Source organism: Triticum aestivum, chromosome 7D (genome assembly GCF_018294505.1).
Source record: "Triticum aestivum cultivar Chinese Spring chromosome 7D, IWGSC CS RefSeq v2.1, whole genome shotgun sequence".
NCBI classification, from domain to species: Eukaryota; Viridiplantae; Streptophyta; class Magnoliopsida; order Poales; family Poaceae; genus Triticum; species Triticum aestivum.
The window spans coordinates 521137880-521148648 of record NC_057814.1 but is presented as its reverse complement, the minus strand read 5'-3'; the positions used below and the strand labels follow the sequence as shown (position 1 = coordinate 521148648).

Here is a 10769-nt window from a genome sequence, read left to right as displayed (position 1 = left end):
CGTCACCTGCAAACTCATCCCAGTACTTTCTCTCGATTTTTCTCCACTGCGACCCATCAGCGGGTACTCTCAACTTTCCGTCTTTCTTACGGTCTTCTCTGTGCAATCGCATCGCCTTGGCATGCTCTTTGTTTTGGAACAAACGTTTCAACCGTGGTATTATAGGAGCATACCACATCACCTTGGCAGGAATCTTCTTCCTGGGGCGCCCGCCCTTGACATCACCAGGGTCATCGCGGCTGATCTTATAGCGCAATGCACCGCATACTGGGAAAGCGTTCAAATCCTCGTACTCACCGCGGTAGAGGATGCATTCATTAGGGCATGCATGTATCTTCTGCACCTCTAACCCTAGAGGGCAAACAGCCTTCTTTGCTTCGTACGTACTCTCGGGAAATTCGTTGTCCTTTGGAAGCATATTCTTTATCATTACCAGCAAGTTTCCAAATCCCTTGTCAGATACACCATTCTATGCCTTCCATTGCAGCAATTCCAGTGTGGTACTTTTTCTTGTCAGCTTCGCAATTCGGGTACAACAATTTCTTGTGATCCTCTAACATGCGCTGCATCTTCTTCTTCTCCAAATCACTTGCGCAGTTTCTCTTTGCATCGGCAATGGCCCGACCTAGATCATCAGCGGGCTCATCTGATGCCTCTTCTTCAGCTTTTTCCCGCATTGCCGGCTTAGCTTCTTCCCCCATTGTTGTATCATCGTATTCAGGGAACCCATGGTCAGAATAGCTGTCGTCCTCCTCTTCTTCTTCATTGTCTTCCATCATAACCCCTTTTTCTCTGTGCTTGGTCCAAACATTATAGTGGAGCATGAAATCGGACTCAAACAGGTGGACGTGAATGGTTCTTGACTTAGAGTAATTGTGATCATTCTTACAGCCAGCACATGGACAAGGCATAAAACCATCCGCCCGCTTGTTTGCCTCAGGCGCAAGCAGAAAATTTTGCACGCCATTAATAAACTCGGGAGAGCATCGGTCATCGTACATCCATTGTCGGCTCATCTTCATTACACAACACCGAAAAGACCAAATTAATACAAGTTCATACATAAAGTTCATACAACACTTAAATGCAACAAACAAATAACTCTCTAGGTAAAGCATTTAAATGCAACAACAAATGCGATCAAGATCGCAACTAAGGTAACAATTGATCCAACAACGTAATGATACCAAGCCTCACTATCAATGGCATATTTTCTAATCTTTCTAATCTTCAAGCGCATTTTCTCCATCTTGATCTTGTGATCATCGACGACATCGACAACATGCAACTCCAATTCCATCTTCTCCCTCTCAATTCTTTTCAATTTTTCTTTCAAATACTCATTTTCACTTTCAACTAAATTTAACCTCTCGACAATAGGGTCGGTTGGAATTTCCGGTTCACATACCTCCTAGATAAAAATATCTATGTCAACTTGATGGGCATAATTTGTCATAAACACGAAATGCAACAAATAATTTTAAAAGAGAATATACCACATTCGAATCATAACACGGACGAGGGACAACGGGGACAGATATCAAAACCATGACACTATGTATAACAAACAACGTACGGGTAACATAATTATACGAGTAACTATATATCCAAATCACACAAACATGAATTTTTTTTATAAAAAGATAAGAACAATAGGCTCACCACAAGGTGGTGCCGGCGACGGGACGGTGCGGGCGAGCGACAGTAGTTACAATGGAGATTTAGAAGGCACTAAGTAAACCACACCTACATATGCAAACTAAGTGTTATTTTGACCTCAAATTGCATATAAATCAAATACTACCACATATAATTCCTCCCAAATTACTAAAACCCACAATTAATCAATATATAAACCAATGCAAGAGCTAATCTAGCAATGAGAGATGAAAGGACAAAGTGCTGACCTTTGTGATCATTTGAATGGATGGGGGCCTACAAATCTTGATAAATTTTGGGCAAAATTTGTGATGAGCTCGAGAGGAAGAAGGGAAGAACAGAGGAGAGGGAGAGGGGAAAGGGGGAAGAACAGAGTGCGGGTGGACGAAGGGTTTATATAGGACGATCTTTAGTACCGGGTCGAGGCACGAACCGGTACTAAAGGTGCTGGAGGGGCCCCAGTCTGACAACATCCTGCCACCACTCTCTTTAGTACCGGCTCGTGGCACGAACCGGTGCTAAAAGTTTGGCAAGAACCGGTACTAATGAGAGCGGCCCGGCTAGCCGTTGGAGCCGGCACTAATGGACACATTAGTGCCGGCTCAAATTCAAACCGGCACTAATGAGCTGAACATTTGACCCTTTTTCTACTAGTGTTCACAAACGCCGTCCACTGAGGATAGATGTTGTCGGCAAGATAGTATCCCATGTGGCGCTCACGGCCGTTGACAGTGTAGTTGCATGGGGGCGATTCCCCATTGCAAAGCCTCCTGAACACCGAACATCTTTGAAGCATGTTGATGTCGTTGTGAGATCCCGACATTCCAAAGAAAGCATGCCAAATCCATAAGTCATGTGATGCTACCGCTTCAAGTATGATGGTGGCTTCTTTGGTGTGACCTTGATACATTCCCCGCAAACCTTTGGGGCAGTTCTTCCATTGCCAATGCATGCAATCAATTGATTCGAGCATTCCTGGAAACCCTTTGGCCTCTCCAATAGGCAACAACCTTTCTATGTCCTGCGCATTTGGTTCTCTTAGATACTCTGCTCCAAACACATGTACCACGGCGCGGGGAAACTTGACAATAGTCTTCATGCATGTGCTTTCCCCCATCCTGACCATCTCACCAATGGCATCTGCGGCAGTTCCAAGTGGAAGCATCCTCAGAGCAGCAGTGCACTTCTTCTTAGCAGAGAAAGAAAGTTGGCCAGCAATCCCTATTGAGCTTGAAGTAGTCATCGTGTGCCTGCACTCCCTCCATATTGCGCAAGAACAATGGTTTCCGCACGCGGAAACGGCGACGAAACCATGGATCATCCGAGAAAGTTGGGTTCGGAGGAAAGTAGTCCTTCTGCAATAGTCGTGCTTCAGACACCCTATCACGATTGGTCACTCTTCTCCCTTTGATTGAGCCCTTGAAGTTGAGAATATGCTCCACCTGTCGGTCCATTTCCTCTTTCATGATCATGTCCACTTCTTCGTCCGAATCCAAGGAATCGAATAACCCATCTTGAATCATTTGATCAAGCTACGTCAGTCCATACTCCTCGTCTGACGAAGCATCAGAATTCATCGTTTTCCCTAAAAAAATCTAAAAAATAATCCGGTCAGACAATGTGTCGAACACACAGAGCGCAAGACGCAGCCAGAGAGTTGCCAGACGTACCGCGATGGCGTCCGGGCCGGCGACGATGTCCCCAGAGGCAAGGACGGGAGAGAAGACTGGTCTGCCAAAGGTGGCAGCGCAGAGGCTAGCAACGGCTGTGGAGCACGCGCGGTGGTGGAACGGCGAGAGGGATGTCGAGGAGCAGGAAGAAGAGAGGAGAGATCAAATGGATCCGGTAAGTCGATTTGGTGGATTTGGTGCATTTTCATGTGAGGTCGGGCTGTCGGGTCCAATGTGGCGGATGCGCCCGGATGCCCTCATATCCACCATAAATTTGGGCTGGATATGAGGGGTGCCGGTTAGCCCGGGCGTTTGAGGCCCATTTGAGGCGTCCATCTGGATCGAAATTTCGTGACCGATAAGTGATCGGACGGCCCGTCCGGACGTTTGAGGCGGGTTTGGGGCCCCCGGCTGCAGATGCTCTTATGGTCCCTCGAATGAGATTGCAGGAACTCGTTGGAATTTAAAACAAAGTTATGCAGGCAAGGCAACTGCTCGTTTTGAACAAAGCATGCTGTGTAACTTTTAGTTAGCAAACATGCCTGTCAGGATGCGCTACTGTGTTGAGATGGCCCATTAGTCCTGGCCATGGGCCACCTGGCCCGACCTGGCCGGACGCTGCTCCCGGGCCGGGCCTAGGCCTAGGTTTTGAGCCCGAAGACTAGGTCGGGCCGGGCCTGGGCCCACTGTTTCTGCCATTTACTAAAGAGGTCCAGCCCGAGGCCCGAGGCCCGGTGTGTTTTTGCTGTGACGGGTCAGGCTTGGGCCTGAAAAGTAGGCCCGGCGGCCGGGCCGGGCTCGGGCCTGAGTTTTCTACCTCGGGCTTGGTCAGGCCCGGCCCGAAGCCCAGCCTGGCCCGGAGGATGGCCAGGTCTATGGCCCATGATTTGAGTCGAAATCGAGTGGATACGGGGCCACAGCGACTAATTAAGATAGGAATAACTTTCCTCTTTCTTCTCATTTCCAGCTTGCGGCTTATACTGTACGTTCAGAATTACAGAGGTAAACAAAGATAAACGGTCACTGGTGAGTTTATGAATTACGTCGAGTAAAACTCCACTGATCTAAGTGTGAATCTGGACCGTCCGATGTATATAACCCTCTGGCATGGCATAATGGTCGTCGGATAACTGACGAACCGTTGCGCACACATCTTCAGAGTTCGTCAGTTAACTGCAGTGTTCATTTCTTCAGGGATTTTCAGGGATCCTGACAATGCCGCCACTACCTGGTCCCGTTTCTTGAGATTGAAGAATTCCAAACAAGTTTTATAAGATTGTTATCAGTTTGTTGAAATTTCTAAGAAATAGCTTAACACATAGGAACTTTGGAAAATCTGTCATAAAAGTAATCTTTTTGTTTTATAATTTGCAGATTTAGAAGTCTTCGTTCCTTTTCATTCTTCTATTTACCCGAAGCCATGGCATCTCGATAGTACTCCCTCGGTCTCATAATATAAGATCGTTTTGCAAGCTAAAATATCTTGCAAAACGATCTTATATTATGGGACTGAGGGCGTACTTATTTATATTTATTTGCAATCCTGCATTCCAGAAAGAGAATCACTCTATCCGGAACCCTAAAGGCATCTTTGGATCCTTGGAACTAAACAACATGAACAGAAAAATAAACTTAATGATGTTATAGAAATACAAGTGTGCATAGAATATGGAAACTCTAGAGACAGTTGTTTGGATACAACATAGAAAACACAGAAGATGCCGACTCCTATCCGAATGAGTGGAAGTGGAAGGGGAGGTTGGAGCGGATGCAAAGTCGATCCATAAGAATATGATAGTATCATCCCTCGTATATAAAGGCTAAAAGGAAGGCAAACAATCCAATGATTGCAACCATAGCTTCTACAAAAATCATATATACACTAAAATAAGACCTAAATTCTAAGGCATGGTTTATGAGAAATTGAGAATCAGATTGGTATTGGCAAATCATCGACGGATTCCCCAGCACAAATTGATCCTCTAAAACGTCTGAATTTTTCACACACACAAATTGCACTGTTATATGCAAAAATCATGTGTTGTTCCAATGCTGCTTGGATGACTTGCTGACCATGTCATGCTTGCTTAATGATGATCATCCGACTAAACATTGTATTAAGCAAGCTATATGACATGACAGGAGTGGTTACTGCTTCCATGATGTGTAATTAACAATGTATTATAGCAGACAGTTTCGTTCGATGGCACACTAGTAATGGCGCTGTCAGGAAAGCAACTTACCAACCAAATTACCAACCGAATGAACAGAGGAGCACAGGTGGATTAGCAGATGGTCACCTAACCTCGTCCGATGTCGCTCTCGCAACAACAGAGGGGTCACTGACGAAATATTTGGGGCGACAAGGACTTTCAAATCCCAATGTTAGAAAGCCCACTGATTTTGATCTAAGACATGAAATCATCCACGAGATATCCTCACTGTCAGCAGACAAGCCAGGCCAATTTTGCTCCTGATCTTTCCTTGATGACACTCCAATGTCAATTCAGGTTTATTTCATCATTCCCATATACATCCATAATTCGGTGCAAGCTTTTCTTTCCCCGTATGGGGGAATCACTCTTGGCAGAAATACAAACTGGTACAATAGAATACAACACAATGTATAAGACCAGCAAAGAAGTGAAATTGATCATAGTACATCACCATGGAGCACAGGAGCAGAGCAAGCCAGGCATGGGGGAGGGGAGGGGAGGGAGAGAGGAGGCTACTTGGGGACGGTAACGTTGTTGGGGGTGGGCACTGAGGGTGAGGGGGGCTTGCCCTCCAGGAGGAGCTGCCTCCGGTGCACGTCGGCGTGGTGGCCGGTGGTGGCGGTGTTGGGCGGCGAGGCCTTGCCCTCGAAGAGCTGCTTCCGGAGCACCTCGTGGAGGCCGTCGAAGAGCCTCTTCTTGACGGAGTCCATGGCGGACTCGAGGCGGTTGAGCAGGTCGGTGGAGTTCTTGTTGTACATGAAGAGGCCGTTGTAGAGGTCGAAGCTGTCGCTGCAGGTGTTGTCGACGAGGCGGAGCAGCGTCTCGTAGCCCTTGGTGTTGATTGGGGTGGAGCTGAGCTCGAGCGTGGCGAGCATCCGGCCGACGGTGTGGGTGAGGAACTGCGTCTCGGCGGCGTGCGCGTCGTGCTCGGCGCAGCACATCTCCACCATGCGGCACCCCTCGCGCTCGAAGATGTTGAGGAAGGCGTTGGCGCGGGCGCGGCGGGCCGGGGAGTCGCCGACGCGGACCCTGTCGAAGACGAAGGGGAGACCGTCCCAGCCGTCGCGGGCCGACTCCGGGCCGAACATGGGGTGGGTGCAGAGGATGTCGAATCCCTCCGGGAGGGAGGTGAGGAGGAGGTTCTTGGGGAACTCCTTGACGGAGAGGACGTCGACGAAGAGCGTGCTGCGGCGGAGGCGGTGGAGCGGGAGCGAGCGGAGCACGGCCTCGGCGGAGAGGATGGAGGTGGCGAGGAGGACGACGTCCGGGTGGCACTCGCAGAGGTCGTGCGGGTCCTGGAAGTAGGCGGCGCCGAGGGAGGCGGCGAGGGAGGAGTGGTCGGAGCGGGAGTGGGCGAGGAGCGTGTGGCCCTGCCGCGCGAAGGTGCGCGCCAGGAACTGCCCGAAGTTGCCGAACCCGACGATGGCGATCTTGAGGCGCTGCCGCTCCTCCAGCAGCCCCGCGGCGCGGGACTCGTAGTCGAACGGCTGGGCCGCGTCGATGGCGCGGATGGTGGCGCCGCGGGCGCGGACGGCCGCCCCGGCGGGGAGGTGGCGGCGGGAGGCCGCGGCGGGCGACTGGAATTGGCGGTAGGCCGCCGGGGCCGGCGGGCGGCGGCGGGGCCTGGCTGGTTGGTGGTGGTGGAGGCGGAGGGAGGGGGCCGTGGAAGACGACAGCATCTTGCCCCCCTCTCTCGCTCGCTTCCGCAGGCTGCTGCCGCCGCTTAGTCTGGGCCTCTGGTGTGTTGTGTGCTGCGTTCGGGTATGGGCTTCGCAACGGGGACGGGGGGATTTTAGATGCGACGCTGCGGGCTCAGCCTTTTTCCAACATGTCCTCCAAACAAATGCTATTTAGCCACAACCCCTCCAAACAAGAATGCTTATTACTCCAAGCAAGTGAAGCAACATGATCTCTTGAGATAATGATGAATTGGAGCATCTCCTGCCATATTATTGGGCATTTAGGACGTTTTTAGAGCAGCTCAATAGATTTTTTTGCAAAAAAATAAATAAACGGCTAGCCCAAAAAAGGTGCTTTGCAGCAGCACTCGTAGGCCACTGCCACACGCCCGGATGTACTTCCCTACCCCGCCGCCCCTTTTCCGGCTGCCCGCAGCCCTCGCCGCTCCGCCGCCAGCCCCATTTAGCCACCGACCATGCCGCGGCCGCCACGTCGATTCGCTACCAATTTGTCGTCGTCTACTTGGTGCACTAGCGGTTGCAGGAGCTCCACAGCCGGTCGCCCCACCGCCGCGACCAAGCAGAGGTCCGGTGACATTTGGGAAGCAACGACGCGGCGTCTCCAAGTTCTGGATGCATAGCATGCTTCCCCACGTCAAGGAGCACTTCCGGCGGCCGTTGCACACCCCCTCCCAGTAGCCGCAAGCCACCGACGACTCGCCGGCCAGATTTCTCCTCCTTGCACACTAGGTGTCCGATCAAACATCTATAAAGGTAAAAGAAAAGTTCATTTGCGTTTTTTCTATGCATTTGTAGAATTATAGCTTGATGGATAGTTTTGTACTGTAGACGAGTTCATGCGACTCCAACTATTACGATGATTCCTCGTCAGATGAGGAATTGGATTTGACCAAGGAGGAAGATATTGCTATGATTGTGATTATGCACAACAAGAGGCCGAAGCACGGAGGTTCGGTTATTGGTTGTGAGTTTCTATGGAGAGAACGGAAAGAGGCAGGCAACCGATTGCGGCGCAACTACTTTACCCCAAGACCTCACTATCGAGAGAGGTACTTTCAATGCTGGTTTAGGATGTCCACGGGCTTATTTCTTCATGTTTGCAATGCTATGAAGCAACATGGTCGGTCCTTCATTCAAATGAGGAACTATGCCCGAGCTCTTGGACATAACACCGAGCAGAAGGTTACTGCCGCATTGCGCATAATGGCATATGGTATTCCGACAAATTCCATTGATGACAACTTGGCAATAGGAGAGACTACTTCAATCTTCTTTGTCAAACAATTTGCGAAGGCAATTGTGGAAGTGTTTGGTCCAAAGTATTTGAGAGCACCCAATGCTCAGGACATGACGAGACTATTGGAGATGAACAAGGACTGTGGCTTTCTGAGCATGCTTGGCTCCATTGATTGCACGCACTGGAAGTGGAAGAACTGCCCTACAGCATGGAATGGACATTACAAAGGACGCAACAAGGATGCAACCATCATTCTTGAGGTAGTGGCCGATCAGGGGACATGGATTTGGCATGCCTACTTTGGGGTACCTGGATCTTGCAATGATATCAGTGTGTTGCATCGATCTCCTCTATTCACCAAGTTAGCCAACGGGGAACAACCACCGATGACCTTTCAAGAAAATGGTCGCATGTACAACTTTGGGTATTACATTGCAGATGGGATTTATCCAAGGTGGGGTACTTTCGTCAAGCCAGTTTCAAAACCCCAAGGTAAGAAAGAACTTTACTTTCACAATGCTCAAGCAGCTACTAGAAAAGATGCTGAGAGGGCTTTTGGGATTTTGCAAGCCCAATTTGCTATTGTGCGATGACCAGCTAGGTTTTGGGATAAATATTCTATGGTACATCATGATAGCCCGCATGATCTTGCACAATATGATCATTGAGAACGAGCTTGGACAAGATTTGGACCATAGCACGTATGACCTCATGGGGATCCCGGTTCGGCCGTGTCGGGTGGAAGACCGACTCCGTCACCTTCTTGAGGTCTATGATGAGATTCGAGATGCCGATACACACGTAGATCTCCAAAAAGATGTGATGGAGGAGTGATCGGCATGGCATGGGTGACAACAAGCCTAGCTTGCATCTCTATGTTTGTTTCATTTGTGTGCTAAACTTTGTTATTGAGCTTCATGAACAATGTATGTTGTGGATTTGATGAACTACTATGCAACAATTTGTAGTTTGTTTGAAATCCATTTCAGATGCATTTGGTGTTATTTGTGTGCAATATGTATATGCAAATTGGGGTTCAGCTACAGCCCGGCTGCCGTGCGGTTGCCCTATTTTAGGGGCTGCCGTCGGAGACGGTCACTTCTCGTGCAAAAAAAAGCACCTTCTCGTGTCTAATTTTTTTTTCTCCGCCAACTTTTCGTGCCCTAAAATAGGACAGTTGTTGAAGATGCTCTCAGCAACATTGTTGTACTGTACTGACAGCAAACTAACTTGCTAACTAACCAGAGTTGATAAATTATAAACAACAGACTGTTGCGATATCAAGATCGTTTGTCGATGGACACTTCATACTTTTGTTTGGCCCTGCTCTTCCACCCCTTGTGCGGGAGATCTACAAATTAGAATACACATATAATGTTTATATTTAAAATATAAGATAAAACAAAGGGGCAAATCCAACTATTATCGGCAATGACTCTCTACAAACTAGATTGTCAATGTTGAGCGGCCAACATGTTTAGCACGCAATTAATATCATAACTAGAATGAACATTGGCAATAAACTCAACATGCAATTAGTATCTTACCAAATACCAACACGCATTGCTCATATATAGTTCTTTTAAAAAAAAATTGGTCATATACAGTCACTAGTGCGTTATTAGTAAAAAAAAGAAGTCGAAGATAGTGTTCTGTTTGCTGGCCATGTGATGCCTTTGGAGTTGATAAATCTTCAACAACCCAACACCATTGGTGTTTCACTCTCTCACGAGCAGTGCTATACGGACGATAGCTTTCATTCCAATTTTTGTACGACGGATCAAATCATCCACTAGATCGCATCATTTTGCAAATCAGCTCCCTTCAAGCAGGCACCGTACAAAATTCGTACGCGCACTGTCGTATGCAGAGTAGTTTCACTCACACAACCAAGTACAGCTGCGCAGGTCTGAAAATACTCCCCGCAAAGTTAATTTTGCAATCACTGTAATGAGCGTGGTTATACATACAGAAGCAGATCAAAGAAGTTAAACAGATGAAAGTAAGCAAGAGCAAGTTGCAGAAACGGCGACATCACTTAAACCCTAAGACTTGTTTCATACAGAAGCTAACAGAGCCCAAGCTAATGTTGCATAGAGAAGATTTAATTGTGCAATCACTGTAATGAGCATGGTTATACATACAGAAGCAGACCAAAGAAGTTAAACAGATCAAAGTAAGCAAGAGAGAGTTACAAAAACGGCGACATCTCTTAAACCCTAAGTCTTGTTTCATACAGAAGCTAACAGAGCCCAAGCTAATGTGGCATAGAGAAGATTTGTGTCAG

At 48.2% G+C, this 10769-nt stretch overlaps 1 protein-coding gene across 1 annotated transcript; it reads right to left on the bottom strand.

The window, feature by feature from the left end:
* Positions 1-5808: 5808 nt before the first annotated feature.
* LOC123166534 (arogenate dehydrogenase 2, chloroplastic) lies at positions 5809-7319 on the bottom strand. The gene has a single exon (XM_044584341.1). The coding sequence runs from the start codon at positions 7222-7224 to the stop codon at positions 6058-6060; it is 1167 nt and encodes a 388-aa protein (XP_044440276.1). The 5' UTR covers positions 7225-7319; the 3' UTR covers positions 5809-6057.
* Between the last annotated feature and the right edge of the window lie 3450 nt (positions 7320-10769).